Genomic DNA, 19,049 nt, shown 5'->3' on the forward strand with positions numbered 1-19,049 from the left:
ACTGTTCTCTGGTTTCTATTAGCTGTAATTTATGTATTTAATTGTGCTAGGAGTTTACCTGTAACAATGTCTCCTTCCCCCAATACTTGCAGCCCTAAGCTTTAATGTAATTAAGCTTTGTCAACACTAGTGAAGGAATAGCCATTCTTCCTCTCAGCAGGTGGCTAGTCAAATGTACATACGACCTAGACTAAGTGGAGCCGACCAGAATAGAATCTTCTGGTGGACTCAGCCATTGAATAAAAGGTGTGACCCCTACCCCCTTCATGGGCGGATCCCAGGAGCTTAGACAATCCATTCTTATTTTTGAGATGAGATGTGAGTTGACCCTTGAAGGAGAAGGAGTGGGGATTCTTAGCTGAGGCAAGACCCCATGTTCATCTGTGACTGCGGAAGCGAACAGAGCGAGACTTGAGCTGAGGACATATCTCGTCGTTCGTGGGATTGTTTTGGGATCCCTTGGACTCGTGTGGACTATTGCTTTGTTAGCTGGCACAAGTATTATCGGGAGGTGCCCCGAACCTGTTCCGTTGGACTAATTGTGGACTCTGTAGATCTACCTGCATGTGTTGTTCCAGCGTTCTTGATAATAAATCTGTGGAATCATCCATTGGCCTGTTGTCCCTTCTTGCTCTGCCATACACCCCGTCACACCCAATATACACGCTAACACAAAATTATAATTGCTGTTATACTGTCATAATGAGAGATGAGCGGTGTTTGAGTCGAACTGTTCGCCAATTTCAAATTCGAGCTGTTTTGGGCGGTGTTCGAGTCGTTCGACGAACCTGAACAATTTGCTTAAAATTTGGCTGTTCGAGTTTCTGTTCGATAACTGTTCGTTCACCAAAAGCCTAGCTTGATTTGCACATTAAGGCCATGTTCACATTTTGCGTTTTTTTTTTTTTTAAATTCGTTTATTAATTCCAGAATAAACAAATAATGCATACATTAGCATTTATCATCATCAATTATACCACCGGATACAATAATTACAGAATATCATCATATCCAGAACTTACAGGGGTAGTATGCTGTGTATGCTAAATCACTAGCACCTATAAAATATCTACTATACAACTTTAACCGTTAACAGTAAGTCGCCAAAAGGAAAAACAGATTGGAATCCTACTCCACAAGCGATGTCCCAAAACCACAAGCCCATTCTCCCATGCATGTATCTAATCAGCGCAGACTACAGAGTATGATAAGAGGAGTTCCATCTACCCCAAATTTTTTCGAATTTACCTGGGCATCCTCTATTTTGGTACAGTGTTCTTTCATATGGAATGACCGAGTTCACCAAGTCAAACCAAACTCTGAGAGACGGGGAGGAACCACCCATCCACCTTAACGCCAGCACCTTCCATGCTAAGAAGAGCGTCTCTCGAAGAAAGATCTCAGTATAGTGATCCCAGGCCCCTGCATCCCACACCCCGAATAAGCAGGTCAATGGCTCAAGTGGAATAGGGACTGACAATAAAGATGTTAATAATGTCGTGACCTCTTTCCAATAGTGAGAAATTACCGGGCACCTCCAAATCATATGGATAAAATCTGCATCTCGTGCATGACATCGCAAGCAATCTGACGAATGGAGGCGACCCATTTTAAAGAGTCGCGTTGGGGTCAAATAGGTCTGATATACAATATACAGCTGGGTCATCCTGTTATTAACTGAAGGAGAAACTTTAGTTGGAGACTCTAGAATATCTTCCCATTCCTCTCCCATTGAGAGAAGTGCCTCCCACTTCTTTTTAAGAGAGTTAATAGTAGACCCATCCCCCACGGATAACAGATATGTATATAAAGAGGAAATGAGTCCCTGAGGACCTTGTGAATTAAGAATGCCTATCAGAGGTAGAGATGAGATCGCTCGACCCGCACCTATATTTCGCATATAGGATTGGAAAGCTGACCTTAGCTGTAAATAGCGGAAGAATTGAGATCTTGGGATATTGTAAGTATCCCGTAATTGTTCGAAGGATACAAAAACCCCTTGGTCATGTACATTGCCCACCGAAAGAACACCGCATGAGATCCAGAACTCAGTAGATGGGTGATTCAGTAATTCTGGGAAATAACTATTATGCCATAGTGGCATTTCAGCTATTACATCTGCAAATTTAATAACTTTTTTGATTTGTCTCCATATCAATCTCGCCAGTCAAAGCAAAGGCAGCAAAGGGGGAGAACTGACTTTCTCTGTTTCCAAAAATCCCAATGGACAATCAATCCGGGCAGAGTGGAGTAAATGACTCTCTGAATTAGGTAAAGAGTTATTAGGCATCCATTTGCTCAATGCCCTAGCCTGTCCGGCAAGATAGTACAGATAAAAATCTGGTAAAGCCGCCCCACCCCCCCTTTTTGGTCTCTGCAGAGTAGATAGTTTAAGTTTGGGTCTGGCCTTCCCCCATATAAAGGATGTGGTTAGGGAATTTAAATTTGCGAAGAAAGACTTGGGTATTGGCATGGCACTGTGTTGGAGACAATAATTAAGTTTGGGGAGCAATATCATTTTAATTAAATTGATGCGGCCTGCATCAGAGAGGGGGAGTTTGCTCCAAGTTATAAATTTAGATTTTACCAGGTCTAATAGTGGGTAAATGTTAAGTTGTAGGTCTAACCGACTATATTGGGACATATGAATACCCAAATATTTGAAACTGGAGACTACAGGTAGTGACGAGAGATTTTCGAGACAGGGTATCGGAACATGAGACAGAGGCATCAGGGCAGACTTGTCCCAATTTATATAGAGACCAGAGAATCTACTAAATTTGTCGATGGTCGTTATTACCTGCGGTAGGGTTTCTTCTATTTTATCCATAAATATGATTATGTCATCGGCATAAAGACCGATGGTATCCACACGATCCGCAATATTAATTCCTCTAATATCCGTAGAGGACCTTATGCGTATTGCTAAAGCTTCTATCGCGAGGGCAAAGAGAGGCGGGGATAAAGCACATCCTTGACGGGTTCCCCTGTGCAAGGTAAAAGAATCAGAGATAGAGTTATTCACAATTACCCGTGCCCTAGGATTCCTATATAGTGTATCTATCCCTCTAATAAATTTGTCCCCAAAACCGTATTTCCGTAGGCATGCGGAGAGGAAAGGCCACTCAAGAGAGTCAAACGCTTTGGCTGTATCTACTGACGCCAGTGCCCAGTTATTATCCAGTTCTAAAGATCTATATTGAATCACTGCTTGGACCCATCTAATATTAATGGAGGTACTTTTCCCGGGCATAAAGCCAGTTTGATCTGGGTGTATAAGGTCTAGTATGATCATATTTAGCCTAGTGGCCAAGATTTTAGTGAAGATCTTATAATCTACATTCACCAATGATATGGGGAGATACGACCCACACTCCAGGGGGTCCTTTCCCTCCTTCTTAAGTACAATAATATTTGCATCGTAGAATGTTTCAGGCATAAACTCTCCCTCCCATATACTCCGGAGTACCTTCAATAAAAGTGGTGCCAGGTGGCTCCGATATTTTTTATAGAACTCAGCGGGAAACCCGTCAGGTCCACTATGGCATGTTCCACTTCCTCCAGAGTAAACTCGGCCTCCATAAAAGCCTGCTGGGTTGGACTCAGTGAGGGGAACGTTATGTCCGATAAATAGTCCACACACTCAGGGTCACCAAAACCACTACCAGATTTATACAATGACTTATAGTAATTACAAAAACACCGAAGGATCTCCTCAGTAGAGGATACCAACAAAGTGCCCGAATCTGTAGTACTGTATTGGAGGTATTATGCTGGCGTGCTATAAAGGCTAGGAGTGTACTGGCCTGATTCCCCAGTTCAAAATAGGATTGACGGGTAAAAAATAATTTGCTTTTCGATTTAGTGTCTATATGTTGGGTGTATAATCTTTGGGAGGTAAGCCATTCCACCCTGTTACCACTGGTCTGATTAGCCACATAGGCGGCCTCCGAATCCCTCAGTCGCCGCTCCATCTCATCATCCTCCCCTGCCGTCACCCTTTTTATGTAGGAAATTGTGGAGGACAAACATCCCCTTAAATATGCCTTTAGAGTGTCCCAAAACAGATTAAGATTCGAGGGGTCTGGGTGAGTAGAGACAAAACAGTTCAACTGATCAACCGTTCTATCACTAGAATCTATCAATTTCAACCAGAAAGGATTCAATTTCCAAGGTATATGGTTGTTTGGCTGACCGTATTTAAATTTGAGAATGACTGGACTGTGATCTGATATTCCCCTATTACCATGTTCGATACTATCCACCCATAATGCCAGGTCACTAGATCCAAATATGTAATCTATGCGAGATAGAGACTGTCTAGTTGATGAATGACAGGTATATTCTTTTGTCTCAGGGTGGCGTGTCCTCCATAGATCTAACCATCCACTACTGCTCATAAATAGCGCCAATTGAGAGGAGGATTGAGGATGAGGTCCCCCAGACGTCCCTCCGTCTAGTCTCAATCTGTCTTTAAAATTATCCATGACTAAGTTAAAATCTCCCATACAAATAACACTAGCATTAGGATAATTTAGGAAGAAACCCATTGCCATGCGAAGAACCGATATATTAGCCGGGGGTGGGTTGTAAACACATAGTATCACATATTCTCGCGTATTGATAAAGGCATGTACAAAAACAAAGCGACCCTCGGGATCCCGTCGTGCTTCCCTAGCCTCCCACCTAACATTCCTATGTATCAACAGAGAGACCCCTCTGGAGTAACTAGTATGGAATGCGTGAAGGGACCACTGCACCCACGGCTTTTGTGTACATTTAACTGTGTCTCTGGTCAGATGTGTCTCTACAAGTGCTACAATATGGGGATGATACCTTTTAATCTGAGAAAATACCTTGATTTTTTTACGGGGGGTCTTAATACCCCGTATATTCCACGTCATATATATGATCTCAGACCCCATATCTACGCTTAAAAAAAAGAATAACATACATCGCAATCTGAGCAGGGATCAGGAACATCACGCAGAGCATAAAATTATCATTGGCGACTAGCAAACATATCAAACAGTCAAAACTGGTGCAAAAACCCAGACAAAACAAAATTTGAACAGTGGAGGAGTATAATCTTACACTCCTACAGTCAGATAGAAAAGGGGATACCCTCACTGGAACCAGCGTCCGGTATTGTTGATAAGCTCAGCACCAATAAGGAGAGCTCCAATTTGTGTTGCCATTAGGTGAGGAGAACAACATAGGAGTCCGGCACACTAGACCCCCTGTATAACCGCAACCATTCGGTTGCCTCCGCCGGATCAGTAAAGAACAAGGAGGAGCCTTCATGGACAATGCGGAGTCGAGCCGGGTAAAGCATGGAGTAGATGATGTTCTTATCCCTGAGCTGCTTTTTGACTTCCACAAATCGGACTCGTTGCTTTTGAAGTTCCATGGAAAAATCCGGGAAGATTGAAATAGTAGCGTTATTGAATTTAATAGGGCTCTTCTGCCTTGCCAAGCGGAGAATCGCATCTCTATCTCTGCAATTGAGGAGACGCGCCAAGAAGGGCCGAGGTGGAGTTCCGGGAGGTAGAGGTCTCGTTGGGACCCGATGGGCCCTCTCCACGGAAAATGTTGAGGAGAATCCATCTCCCAGGGAGTTTTTAAGCCAATCCTCTAAAAATTGCTCAGGTTGGTGACCCTCCGAGCGTTCTGGTAGGCCAATAATTCGAATATTATTACGGCGCAATCTGTTTTCCAGGTCGTCTGCCTTTTGCTTCCAGGCATTCACACAGCCGGCGGCCTTTGAAAGCTTAGCCTCCATTGGGGCAATGGTGTCCTCTATCTGAGACACTCTTGTTTCAACCTCTGAGATACGCCCTCTCATAGCCTGCATATCATGTCGCAGACGGCCCACTTCAGTATGTACGTCTTCTATTTTCTCAGTGAGAGAGGACCTGGTGAGGGATATAGCTTGCATCAATTGCTCAGATGCTTGCTTAAGAGTTAGTTCGCCTTGTTCCCCCTCCTCATTACTGTCAGAAGGGTGACTTTTGCGTTGATTCTGCGAGGGGTTATTTCTGAGGGTACGTATATTATCAGGGGCATCCTCTCTGGCATATTTCTTTAACTTATCAGCAGCCCCCCCTCCTTTAGAATGTTGCATGAATAGAAGGTCTCCACAAAAGGATCAAGCTTGTGGTTATGGTAGTCTATTCTCCAATAGCAGGGCAGGGTCAGATACCAGGATATACCTTAAGGAGGCAGTTAGTCAGGCAGGGAGTTGCCAAGTATGTGCAGGAGCAGCAGCTAAGAATTCATCCAGGCACCGAGTCCCAGAGCAGCCCACAGCCCCCACAGGCAAAACAGCAGGGAAGGGGGATAATCCCTCCAGGGTTATGGCGCAGACAGGAGTTTATCTGATAAGGGGGGTGCAGGGCCCAATCTTCCAGGGCACACACCGCACTACCCCTCTATTATTGCAGGCTGTTGGCTCCCCTCCTGAACTGCACCGCGACTGTACTTATATAGCGCCGCTCTCCTTGCTGCTGGAGTGCGCGCTGTAATGATGGCTGCAGCCTCTCCAGGGACCGCCCGCCGCCCCAGACCCGGCACCTGTTTTCCTCCTCGGCGTTCCACAGCGTCCCCGCTGTATGCAGATGCCTGCTCCGTCTCAGGGGAATGCACCCGGCTTCAGCCGCCGCCGGCGCTGTGTCCTTCCCGCCGGAGCCGCGCTCAAAGATGGCTGCCGCAGCCCAGAGACTTTGCCGCTTATTCAGGCCGCTGCTGTTACCGGGATCCTGGGATTTCAAAGTCGCTGCTCAAGGGGGTCACCGGTGTCCCGAGGTCCAGAGGCACCGTTCCAGCCGGTGTGGACTGTGAATCAGGGGGATTATTGGCAGGATAAGGTCCAGGATAACGGGGGCTTCCAGAAGGTGCGTCCTCTCTCCTAGCTTACATAGCCACGCCCCCCCACTTTGCGGTTTTTACCACGGATCCGCGGCGATTTTGATGCTGCAGTTTCCATTGCGTTTACATTAACATGTAAACCCTATGGAAACCGCAAACCGCAGTGCACATGCTGCGGGAAAAACCGCGCAGAAACGCAGCGGTTTACAACCCGCAGCATGTCACTTCCTTGTGCAGAATCGCAGCGATTCTGCACCCATAGAAATGCATTGTTCCGCTTACTTCCCGCATGGGGCTGTGCCCACGATGCGGGACGTAAGCGGATAATGTGCGGTTGCTACCCAGGGTGGAGGAGAGGAGGCTCTCCTCCAGGCCCTGGGAAGCATAAATAGTGTAAAAAAAAAGAATTAAAATAAAAAATAATGCTATACTCACCTCTCAGCACTGCACGCCGCCGTCGCGGTCACATGACCGTGATGACGCCGCGGTCACATGACCGTGACATCACGAAGGTCGTTCTCGGCACAGCATCTTTGGAACCGGAGCGCCGCGTGCAGCGCCGAGGAGATCCGGACATCAGAGGGTGAGTATAACCAATTTTTATTATTTTTAACATTACTATTGATGCTGCATATTGCTGCATATGCAGCATCAATAGTATAGGCGGAAACCCGCAGCAGAAACCGCGGAACAAACCGCAATAAATCTGCAGGGATAACCACAGCGGTTTTGCCATGCAGATTTATCAAATCCGCTGCGGGAGAACCCGCAGAGGTCACCCGCAAAGTGTGAACATGGCCTAAAACTGTTTATCATTGTTAATGGAATGTTTCAGTGTATAGTGGGCGGGGACGGGGGATAGATCTGTGCTGAAATAACGCCGATCTCCATTTTTTTTTCATTCCCGCATTTACAGAGGGGTGGTGCAGTCTCTCAGCCTCTCAGCAGTGCACACACACACACAGCAATGTGCATGTGATGCACACAAGCAAGGGCATGTGTCATTGGCTGTGTATGTCACATGTTCTTGCCCTATAAGAACCAGCCATTTGCCCCGTCGCCACCGTTTCCTCACTGCTGCAGCTTAGTGTTAGACGGCACCGCTGCTGCTGTGGGTGCTATACAGACTAAGAGTGTTTTTTTGGAGCGAATTGTCAGAGAGACAGGTTTAGGGATTCGGGACTAGTTGTAATATCAGCCCTTTTCAGGGTAGGTTACAGCAGTTCATAGCACTGTGTCATGCTCGCGCCCAGACTGGTTGGCGCGGGCGTGCGGGGGAGTGGCCCCACTGGACCACAGACCAAACCTCCCTGGAAGGGGCGTAACTAAGTAGCTTCCTAGGTGTTCGCTGGAGCCTCTGATGGTGAGGTCAGACTTGTGCAATAGGAAGCTACCAGGTACCACTCCAGGGTGGAGTCTGGTTGTGGCTGCTGATCCCACCGGGGAACGGAACATAGACAAGCAAGCGGGCACGGCTGGCACATAGGCAGGCAGACGGGTACAACAGGAACACTGTCAGGCAGGCGGGCACGGCTGGCTCTCTGGTAGGCAGGCGGGCACGGCTGGCTCTCTGGCAGGACTGGTGGACAAGACTGGTACACTGGAAGAACCGGTAGGGACCGGTCTGCAGGCGGGTATGTAGAACGGGTAAGAACCTGTTCAGACACGAGGACCTAGGAATAAGTAGATAAAGACCGCAAGAGCGGATGCAGAGCGAAAGCACAGGAGCTAGAGCCAAGAACAGAAATGCAGGCGGCGGAGCCAAGAGCTGGCGGCGGAGCCAAGTGCAGGAGAAGTAGAACCGCAAAGAGCGGAGCCAGGTAGAACCGCAAGGAGCGGAGCCAGGTAGAACCGCAAGGAGCGGAGCCAGGTAGAACCGCAAGGAGCGGAGCCAGGTAGAACCGCAAGGAGCGGAGCCAGGTAGAACCGCAAGGAGCGGAGCCAGGTAGAACCGCAAGGAGCGGAGCGGAGCTGCGGGAGGGGTCTCTGCAGCAAAGCTGAGCAGAGCCACAAAGAATGTGGAGAGAAGCTGCAGCAAGGGATAACTGCAACAGCAGAAGATAAGCTGAGTAGAAAGGAGCAGAAACGCAGAAGTGAGGAGCAGAGGTAAAGTCACAAAGGTTCAGAGCAGGCAGAGCTGCAAGAGTGCGGAGTGAAAGCAGACTGAGAATACAAGGAAAGACAACAGGGAAGGAAGCCAAAGACTAGGAGACCGAGGTAAGACTAAGTACAGACAAGGCAATGGAACAAGACACAAGGACAAAGACACTGGGACCAGGATATACTGCCTCCTGGTGGGCGGACAACAAGACCAAGGAAATAACACAGAGAATCCTCCAGAGAGGGAGTAACTCAGAGAAAGGCCAGGCAAACTCAGAAGCAAGACACTAACTGAGCTAACACATTGCACAGGCCCAGACCAGTGGGTGGAGCTGAACTAAATACTGGAGGTCTCCTGGCAATTGGTCAGGAACAGATTGGACAGATGCACCTGATTCCTATAAGAACCAGAGAGTTCAGGCGCCGCCCCTCTATACACAGAACTATGAAGCATGCAGAGAGCAGAGACACAGAACATGGTGCTGGCAAGAAACAGAAACCACATCATGGCCTGGAGCAGTGGGTAAGATAGTGTGAGAAATGCGAGGCCATGCCGTGATGCCAGCAGAGTTGTTACACACTGTTTGCCAGGCAGGTCTGAGCCAGTGCTGTGCAAGTGTTTGTCACAGCATTTGGTGTAAACTAGCTCAGCCAATCCTTTTGGGCTAGTAGCATTGTCTGATAGTCATCTGAGTAGTGCACCTGTGAAGCTAGCTACACCGCCTGTGTATCTCACTTTTGACTGCATCTAACCCAGTAAATCGTTTTGGGGTTTTGGGCTTAGTAGCAGTGTCTTCACGTCAGCAGAGTAGCCCGCCTGTGAAACTAACTATACCACCTGTGTATCTCAATTTTTACTGCATCTAATCCAGTTAATAGTTTAGGGCCTAGGAGCAATGCCTGCACGTCAGCAGAGTAGCCCACCTGTGAAACTAACTATACCGCCTGTGTATCTCAATTTTTACTGCATCTAATCCAGTTAATAGTTTAGGGCCTAGGAGTAGTGTCTCCACGTCAGCAGAGTAGCTAGCCTGTGAAACAAACGATACCACCTGTGTATCTCAATTTTTACTGCATCTAATCCAGTTAATAGTTTAGGGCCTAGGAGCAGTGTCTGCATGTCAGCAGAGTAGCCAGCCTGTGAAACAAACTATACCACCTGTGTATCTCAATTTTTACTGCATCTAATCCAGTTAATAGTTTTGGGAAAAGGAGCAGTGTCTACACGTCAGCAGAGTAGCCGGCCTGTGAAACAAACTATACCGCCTGTGTATCTCAAATTTTACTGCATCTAATCCAGTTAATAGTTTAGGGCCTAGGAGCAGTGTCTGCACGTCAGCAGAGTAGCCCGCCTGTGAAACAAACTATACCGCCTGTGTATCTCAATTTTTACTGCATCTAATCCAGTTAATAGTTTTGGGCCTAGGAGCAGTGTCTGCAGGTCAGCAGAGTAGCCCGCCTGTGAAACAAACTATAGCGCCTGTGTATCTCACTTTTTACTGCATCTAATCCAGTTAATAGTTTTGGGCCTAGGAGTAGTGTCTGCACTGTCCGACGAGCCCTGATGGAATACGTTATGAGCCAATGAGCTCAAGAGGTGGGGCAAATCACGCTGCAGGAGTGTTCTCAGATCAGGCACCTATGCACCCTTCTGCACAGTTTTGAAATAGCAACGAAGATGTTTAGTGCTGATAATGCCATTATCAGCATTACCTTTCCGGTGATTTATATGCTGGAGCACACCTTACACAGTGTTCAGAGTCAGGTGGTGGAACAAGAGGAGGAGGAGGAACAGGGGGAGTCGTATGCAGAAGGGATCATATCTCCAAGGTCAAGAAGGTTGGCAGCACCAAGGCGGCTGGCATTGGAGGCTGGGGGAGAAGGATTACTGAGGGCGCATGGTAGCAGCCAAACTGTTGAGGAAGGTGCAGGAGGCGAGGAAGAAGTGGAGGATGAACTGACGCTGGGCATGGAAGACTCATCAGACGAGAGAGACCTTGATCAAATTTCTGTTGTGCGAGGTTGGGGGGAGAGGGCAGACGAAGGAAGCATGATTCTCACCTCGCCACCACCAAGACAACAAGGACTTGGTCCTCCTGGATGCGCAAGACACATGAGTGCCTTCTTGCTGAACTACCTGCAACATGACCCTCGGATTGTCAGAATCCAAAGTAATGCCGACTACTGGGTTGCCACACTCTTAGATCCCCAGAACAAAAGCAAATTTGGCAAAATAATTCCTGTCATAGAAAGGGATTCACGCATGCATGAGTATCAGCAGAGACTGTTACAGAATCTAACATCTGCTTTTCCACAAAACACAAGTGGTGCACGTAGTCAATCTCTGAGTTCTAACTTGCCAACCGTGGGACTATCGAGTCATCACTCTAACCATAACAGTAACATCGTATCTGGTGGTAACAGCAATTTTTTTCAATCGTTTCAAGATTATTTTAGACCATCCTTTGCAAGGCCACAGGAGACAAGAAGTCTGACGCACAGCCAACGCCTAGAGAGGATGGTACAAGAGTATCTCCAAGTTAACATCGATGCCATGACTTTTGAACTGGACCCTTGCTCATTTTGGGCTTCCAATCTTGAAAAATGGCCAGAGCTCACCACTCACACCTTGGAGATCTTGTCGTGCCCCGCAGACAGCGTTCTCTCTGAACGTGTGTTCAGCGCTGCTGGTGGTGTGCTGACAGATATGCGCACGCGGCTGTCCAGTGACAATGTAGACAGACTAATGTTCATCAAGATGAACAAATCCTGGATCCGCAAGGACTTTTCTACCCCTGTGTCATCTTGGGGAGACTAAAAGCTTGATGATTTTTGAAAATCACCTTACCAACCGTTTTAAACAACTCTGGCGAAATTGATGACACTTAAGTGGTGTCTGTGGCCGAATTTTTTGAAAAACTGGAGACTCTTTTATTTAGTCCCCTTGCTGAGTTTTACATGATGTTGCCTTCGTCAATTCCAGGTGAGTGGGGTCGTCCGCAGAGTTGTTTACTCATACTATGGCCTGGGATTCAGAGGTCTGCTCCAAAGCTTCAGTGTCTGCTAGTCAGCAGAGTAGCCCAGCCACCCACCGACCTGTTTACCTAAGTACTATTTTTAACGGCATCTGGCCCAGGAAATCCTTTTGGGCCTAGTAGAATTTGGTGCTACTCAGCAGCGTACCTCACCCATGAAGCAAGCTTCACAGCCTGTTTACCTAACTACTATTTTGTAATGGCATCTAGCCCGGGAAATCCTTTTGGACCTAGTAGAATTTAGTGCTACTCAGCAGCGTACCCCACCCATGAAGCAAGCTACACTGCCTGTTTACCTAAGTACTATTTTTTAACGGCATCTAGCCCAAGAAATCCTTTTGGGCCTAGTAGAATTTAGTGCTACTCAGCAGCGTACCCCACCCATGAAGCAAGCTACACCGCCTGTTTACCTAACTACTATTTTGTAACGGCATCTGGCCCAGGAAATCCTTTTGGGCCTAGTAGCAATTTCTGCTACTCAGCAGAGTACCCCACCCATGAAGCAAGCTACACCGCCTTCTTTCTTTCTCAATCTAACCCCTCAGCTCTGGGGTGTCCACTCTCCCTCCAGCTCTCTCCTTCCCACACTGTGGCGAATCTTTTGGGCCCAGGCATAAGAAGTCGAGGTAATGGATAATATGTGCCGCCTTACAAACGTCCATGATGACACATTCGAGGAAGCATCTAAACGCCTCAAATAGTGAGCAGGATATGGAACACCCCATGGGCAAACAGCAATCTATGTAGTATGCTCCTTCACAGAAGCAGCCCAATGGGAGGACACTATTCGGAGGCACAGGTAGTAACCGGAACGCCCCCTCAATGTCTGTTTGGGCCATTAGGGTGCCCCTTACCAACTTCTTGACCCGCCTGATTGCCTCGTCAAAGGAGGTACAGTACATAGTACTGTACTTGGTTCCACGTCGATGTTGTCGTTTACTGACCTGCCCCTTGGATATGACAAATGGTGGATTAGTCTGAATGTATTGGGTTCATTTTTTGGCACAACTCCCAACGGGGGTACGACTACATCTTCTAAGGAAAGTGTTCTGAATGGACCCGCCGCCATTCGACCTAAAGATATTTATTTTTTTATTTTTTTTGTCAAGACGTCTGGGTGTTGGTAGAGTGAGTTTAGATTTTTACTCCAGCCTTTCTTGATTTTAGAAGGGCATGACATGCCTATATCTGTGTCTCCTCCTTTTTCTCCTCCTCCTCTTTTCTTTTCGCATGACTATATGTAGTTGTGACTTTTCCATGTGTTTGTTGTGTCTTCTGAGCAGTTTGTCAGCTTTTGGACACCTTTTAAGGTGTTTTCTATGTGTTTTCCATGTGTTTGTATGTGTTTGTGTTTGCCTGCCATTGGTTTCAATGGGGTTCGATGGTGTTCGTCGAACGTTCGACGAACAGTTCGTCGAACAAGTCCCTGTTCGACGAATCGAACCGAACCCGAACACTAGGGAGGTGGCTCATCTCTAGTCATAATTGCTGAGTAAACTCTAATAAAAAGTTAAAAAAAATGTAAAAAAAATTACCTACAGAAATATGAGCCCATCAGCCGCGACAAGGTGACACTTCTCTGATGGGTCCTATAATCTAATTAATGCCTCTCTTGTGCTATAAAAGTCTACAGTGTGACTGACCCATCAGAAAAGTGTCACCTTGTCGCGGTCGATGGCCTCACATGAATTGTCCAATTTATGCGCTAAGAACCTTCATTTCTGTAATTTTTTCAAATTTATTTTTTTACTTTTTATTACAGTTTATTTGGCAATTATGACAGATTTTGTGTTCGCGTGTATATTGGTCTCTACAGAGTGCTGCTGCGTTCCTCCTTTTTGCAAGTTATGTTTTCATTGCAGTAGGCAGTGGGGGCACCTGTTTATACTATATAGAGATGCAGGTCAGGTTTTGTTCTATACTTTATAAACATGTACATGTCAGTCTTGCAGTTGGAAGGCTCTGGCCATGTTTGCCACAAAGCCTCTGCCTGCGGGGATGCGTGCACTCGGGGTACAACACAGTTTAGCACAATCTCACATAAACACTTCTCTAGAGCTCTCTTGCCTCCAGACACACAGACATAAAAAAAACTCAGTGGCTGGACATTTAACCTGCCAAACCACACCCTTGAGGTTAGATAAGGTGAGTAGCCATCCCACTCATCTTTCACCTACTCTGAAAAAAACCCAACCCTGTCATGGCCAATTAAACCCTGGAGAGAAACTTCTGGGTTTCACATCATGGAAGATATCAATCTTCGTGATACATATCTCACCTCGCATACATTGCCAGTGGCCCTGTCACAACCTGTACACACCAATTTTCTGTTTCGAAGTGACAGTCAGACTTGTTATTTATATATAGGCTCTCTACATCCATCAGCCTATGACAGTTTTAATTGTAGCAGGGTCCTTCCTACCCATATAAATACAGGCTTCAGCCTAGGAGAGGATTCACATTAGGATAGGCCCCCAGCAACCAGAGATCACCTTGTTGTTGGCTGCTGGACATGCAAGAATAGGCTAAGTTATGCACTGTCTCAATTTTTTCCTATTGTCTAGAGCAGTATTGCAATTCATATTATTATACTCATATTTCCATGCTATAGTGCTATAGAGTACAACTTTAGTTGTTAGTTAGGCCCCTTTCACGCATCATTTTTTTGCCGTCAGTCACCATCAGTTGGATCGACGGATCCGTCGCAGATTGTGAAAAATTGATGCGACAAATCCATTTTTTGGACTGATCCGATTAACGGATCTGGCTGATTGGATTGGAGCATGCTCAGTTAAAAAAAACGGAATCAGTCACCGGATTCCGTCATTTGATAGATCCGGCACCATAGGCTTCCATTCTAGCAAACAATGGACGGAGACGGATCCGTCGCTATCCGTTTTTTTTCATACACAAAAAACTTTACTTTGTCCGTTGTCTCTGGCAACCGGACAAATAATTTTTGACGGATGAAATGTGAGGCTATTTGTCGCAATCTGTCGCTAATACAAGTCTATGTGAAAAAACAGATTTGGCAACATCAGTCGCCGGATCCGTTTTTTACAAAATTCGACAGATTGCGACTGATGGCAAAAAGCTGATGTGTGAAAGGGGCCTTACCTATTGTTCAGCCAAATGTTTTAAATTTTGACTTCTCATTCCAAAGCACCAGCTGCTATTTTTCTGCACCCCAGTTGCTATATTTTGATGCATAGTTGAATCACTTGGTTTTGTTTCTCTTTCAAATTTACATTTTTTATGGCACAATTTTTCCATAAAGTCCACTTCTGGCCAGAGTTCTCGAAGTGTAGAATGGATCTCACTGGTTTCAGCTAGATCTGAACTGATTACACTTCTGGACATCTTACGAATTTCTGAAGGGAAATAAGAATGACTTTCACCTGTTGCACAAAGTTTCCTTGGCCGACCACTGCATCCAGTCTGCTTTGAAATCTTTGCCTGAGATAGACCTTGATGACTCAGTATAACTACTTAGTAGTAGTATAACTACTTGCTGGGCTCAGTCTTGCCATAATGTATGATCTGTGATGTGAAACCGACTTCCACAACCTCTCCTCTGCAGCAGAGTTTGCCTTTTGTTCACCCAGTTTTGCACCTCATACACAGCTGTGCCTGTTTCAGTTAAAGGAAACCTGTCACCTCAAATTGGCAGGATATGTAAATGCCTTTTTTCTGGTCCAATGGGCGGCGTTTCATCTTCATTTCTCCACCCCACCCATCCCTGCTGTACGCAATATGCTCGTGAATTAGAGTACTTGTCCTCCATAGTTCGTGCGTGAGCAATGCAATCTTCGCTCGCACACGCGCAGTATGCTTTGCCCAACTGCGGGCAAAGCTGAATAGCATTACTGCGCATGGGCACACACACTATGTCCCGGAAGTATTTTGCCAATGTTACATATTGTTACATATCCCACCAATTTGAGATGACAGGTTCCCTTTAATGACTGTATTCAAACTACATATGAAGATGATGATCATTACCAAATTGAGAATAATGGTTACTCATACACCTGACTATAATTCTACAAAATCCCTGACATTGTGCAAACATACCAAGAAAAAATGCATGCTGTTATGAAGACAAAGGGCCGTCACACCAAATATTTTTGTGATTTAGATTTCTCTATTGTTGATTTACTTTGCATTTTGGTAATAAATAAAATAAACTATTATCAATTTTATTTTGAAATTATTCTTACTTTGTAACATTTTAACACACCTGCCTACAATTTTTGCTTAGTGGTATATGCAGTGTGTATACAGTACATACACTGCTCAAAAAAAATAAAGGGAACACTTAAACAACAGAATATAACTCCAAGCAAATCGAACTTCTGTGAAACCAAACTGTTCACTTAAGGTACCGTCACACTAAACGATATCGCTAGCGATCCGTGACGTTGCAGCGTCCTCGCTAGCGATATCGTTTAGTTTGACACGCAGCAGCGATCAGGATCCTGCTGTGATGTCGCTGGTCGCTGAATAAAGTCCAGAACTTTATTTGGTCGTCCGATCGCCGTGTATCGTTGTGTTTGACACCAAAAGCAACGATACCAGCGATGTTTTACACTGGTAACCAGGGTAAACATCGGGTTACTAAGCGCAGGGCCGCGCTTAGTAACCCGATGTTTACCCTGGTTACCAGCGTAAAAGTAAAAAAAACAAACAGTACATGCTCACCTGCGCGTCTCCGAGCGTCTGCTTCCTGCTCTGACTGAGATCCGGCCCTAAAGTGAAAGTGAAAGCACAGCGGTGACGTCACCGCTGTGCTGTTAGGGCCGGAGCTCAGTCAGTGTCAGGAAGCAGACGCTGGGAGACGCGCAGGTGAGCATGTACTGTTTGTTTTTTTTACTTTTACGTTGGTAACCAGGGTAAACATCGGGTTACTAAGCGCGGCCCTGCGCTTAGCAACCCGATGTTTACCCTGGTTACCCGGGGACCTCGGCATCGTTGGTCGCTGGAGAGCGGTCTGTGTGACAGCTCCCCAGCGATCAAACAGCGACGCTGCAGCGATCGGCATCGTTGTCGCTATCGCTGCAGCGTCGCTTAATGTGACTGTACCTTTAGGAAGCAACACTGTTTGACAATCAATTTCACATGCTGTTGTGCAAATGGAATAGTCAACAGATGGAAATTATTGGCAATTATCAAGACACACTCAATAAAGGAGTGGTTCTGCAGGTAGGGACCACAGACCACATCTCAGTACCAATGCTTTCTTGCTGATGTTTTGGTCACTTTTGAATGTTGGCTGTGCTTTCACTCTTGTGGTAGCATAAGATGGACTCTACAATCCATACATGTGGCTCAGGTAGTGCAGCTCATCCAGGATGGCACATGAATGCGAGTTGTGGCAAAAGGTTTGCTGTGTCTGTCAGCGTAGTGTCCTGAGGCTGGAGGCGCTACCAGGAGACAGGCCAGTACACCAGGAGACATAGAGGGGGCCGTAGGAGGGCAACAACCCAGCAGAAGGACCGCTACCTCAGCCTTTGTGCAAGGAGGAAAAGGAGGAGCACTGCCAGAGCCCTGCAAAATGACCTCTAGCTGGGCACAAATGTGCATGTGTCTGCACAAACGGTTAGAAACCGACTCCATGAGGATGGTCTGAGTGCCCAACATCCACAGATGGGGTTGTGCTCACAGCCCAACACCGTGCAGGACACTTGCCATTTGCCACAGAACAGCAGGATTGGCAAATTCGCCACTGATGCCCTGTGCTCTTCACAGATGAAAGCAGGGTCACACTGAGCACATGTGACAGACGTAACAGAGTCTGGAGATGCCATGGAGAGTGATCTGCTGCCTGCAACGTCCTTCAGCATGACCGGTTTGGCAGTGGGTCAGTAATGGGGTGGGGTGGCATTTCTTTGGAGGGCCGCACAGCTCTCCATGTGCTCGCCAGAGGTAGCCTGACTGCCATTAGGTACCAATATGAGATCCTTAGACCCCTTGTGAGACCATATGCTGGTGCGGTTGGCCCTGGGTTCCTCCTAATGCAGGACAATGCCAGACCTCATGTGGCTGGAGTATGGCAGCAGTTCCTGCAAGATGAAGGCATTGACGCTATGGACTGGCTCGCCCTTACCGCAGACTGGAATCTGATTGAATGCATCTGGGACATCATGTCTCACACCATCCACTAACATCACTTTGCACCACAGACTGTCCAGGAGTTGGCGGATGCTTTAGTCCAGGTGTGGGAGGAGATCCCTCAGGAGACCATCCGCCGCTTCATCAGGAGCATGCCCAGGCATTGTAGGGAGGTCATACAGGCACGTGGAGGCCACACACACTACTGAGCATCATTTCCTTCTCTTGGGGCATTTCCACTGAAGTTGGATCAGCCTAAAACTTCATTTTCCACTTTGATTTTGAGCGTCATTCCAACTCCAGACCTCCGTGGGATATTAGTTGTGATTTACGTTGATGATTTTTAGGTTTTACTGTTCTCAACCCATTCGACTATGTAATGAATAAGATTTACAACTGGAATATTTCATTTTGTGATATCAAGGATATGGGATTGTACTGTTCCGTTTATTTTTTTGAGCAGTGTAGATTTGTCAGTAATTTACATGGAAAACTATTTTTTTCTTTTAGGATGCTCAGGAGCTCTTGCAAAACAATTTGTATCTAGATACAATGAGTCAACAGTCACCATAATGGATCTGCCCAAAGTTGTGGAAACAGCTAAGAAACATTTTATAACAGATAAGGATCAACAGATATATTTCCTTGAAGGTGCAGTAAATAAAATGTATTTGGTTATAAAAAGGAAGAACATTTCAGATTTGTGTATTGACTTACTAGCTGTACATTCAATGTACAGATATACAGTATAACATGGCTTTTAATGGAGGACATTGTATTTTGTCACTGATTTTTGGCATGGCATCTGTACTTTGAAGTTTACTTAACCCCTTTATGACCCAGCCAATTTTGACCTTAATAACCTGGCCATTTTTTGCAATTCTGACCAGTGTCCATTCATGAGGTATGAGTACACCGATACCTCATACGTGGGAG

General features: G+C 46.2%; 1 protein-coding gene across 3 annotated transcripts in view; it reads left to right on the top strand.

The window, feature by feature from the left end:
• Positions 1–19,049, top strand: part of LOC143815470 (acetylserotonin O-methyltransferase-like) — a 201,420-nt gene that overhangs the window by 119,394 nt on the left and 62,977 nt on the right. For 2 of the 3 annotated variants that reach the window (XM_077294687.1, XM_077294688.1), the window contains exon 6: positions 18,624–18,764. The exons of the other annotated variant lie outside the window; for it this stretch is intronic. In XM_077294687.1, coding sequence (XP_077150802.1) covers positions 18,624–18,764 — 141 coding nt within the window. The remainder of the gene's footprint in view (positions 1–18,623; positions 18,765–19,049) is intronic. 3 annotated transcript variants of the gene reach the window in all.

This window comes from Ranitomeya variabilis, chromosome 3 (genome assembly GCF_051348905.1).
Source record: "Ranitomeya variabilis isolate aRanVar5 chromosome 3, aRanVar5.hap1, whole genome shotgun sequence".
Lineage (NCBI taxonomy): Eukaryota > Metazoa > Chordata > Amphibia > Anura > Dendrobatidae > Ranitomeya > Ranitomeya variabilis.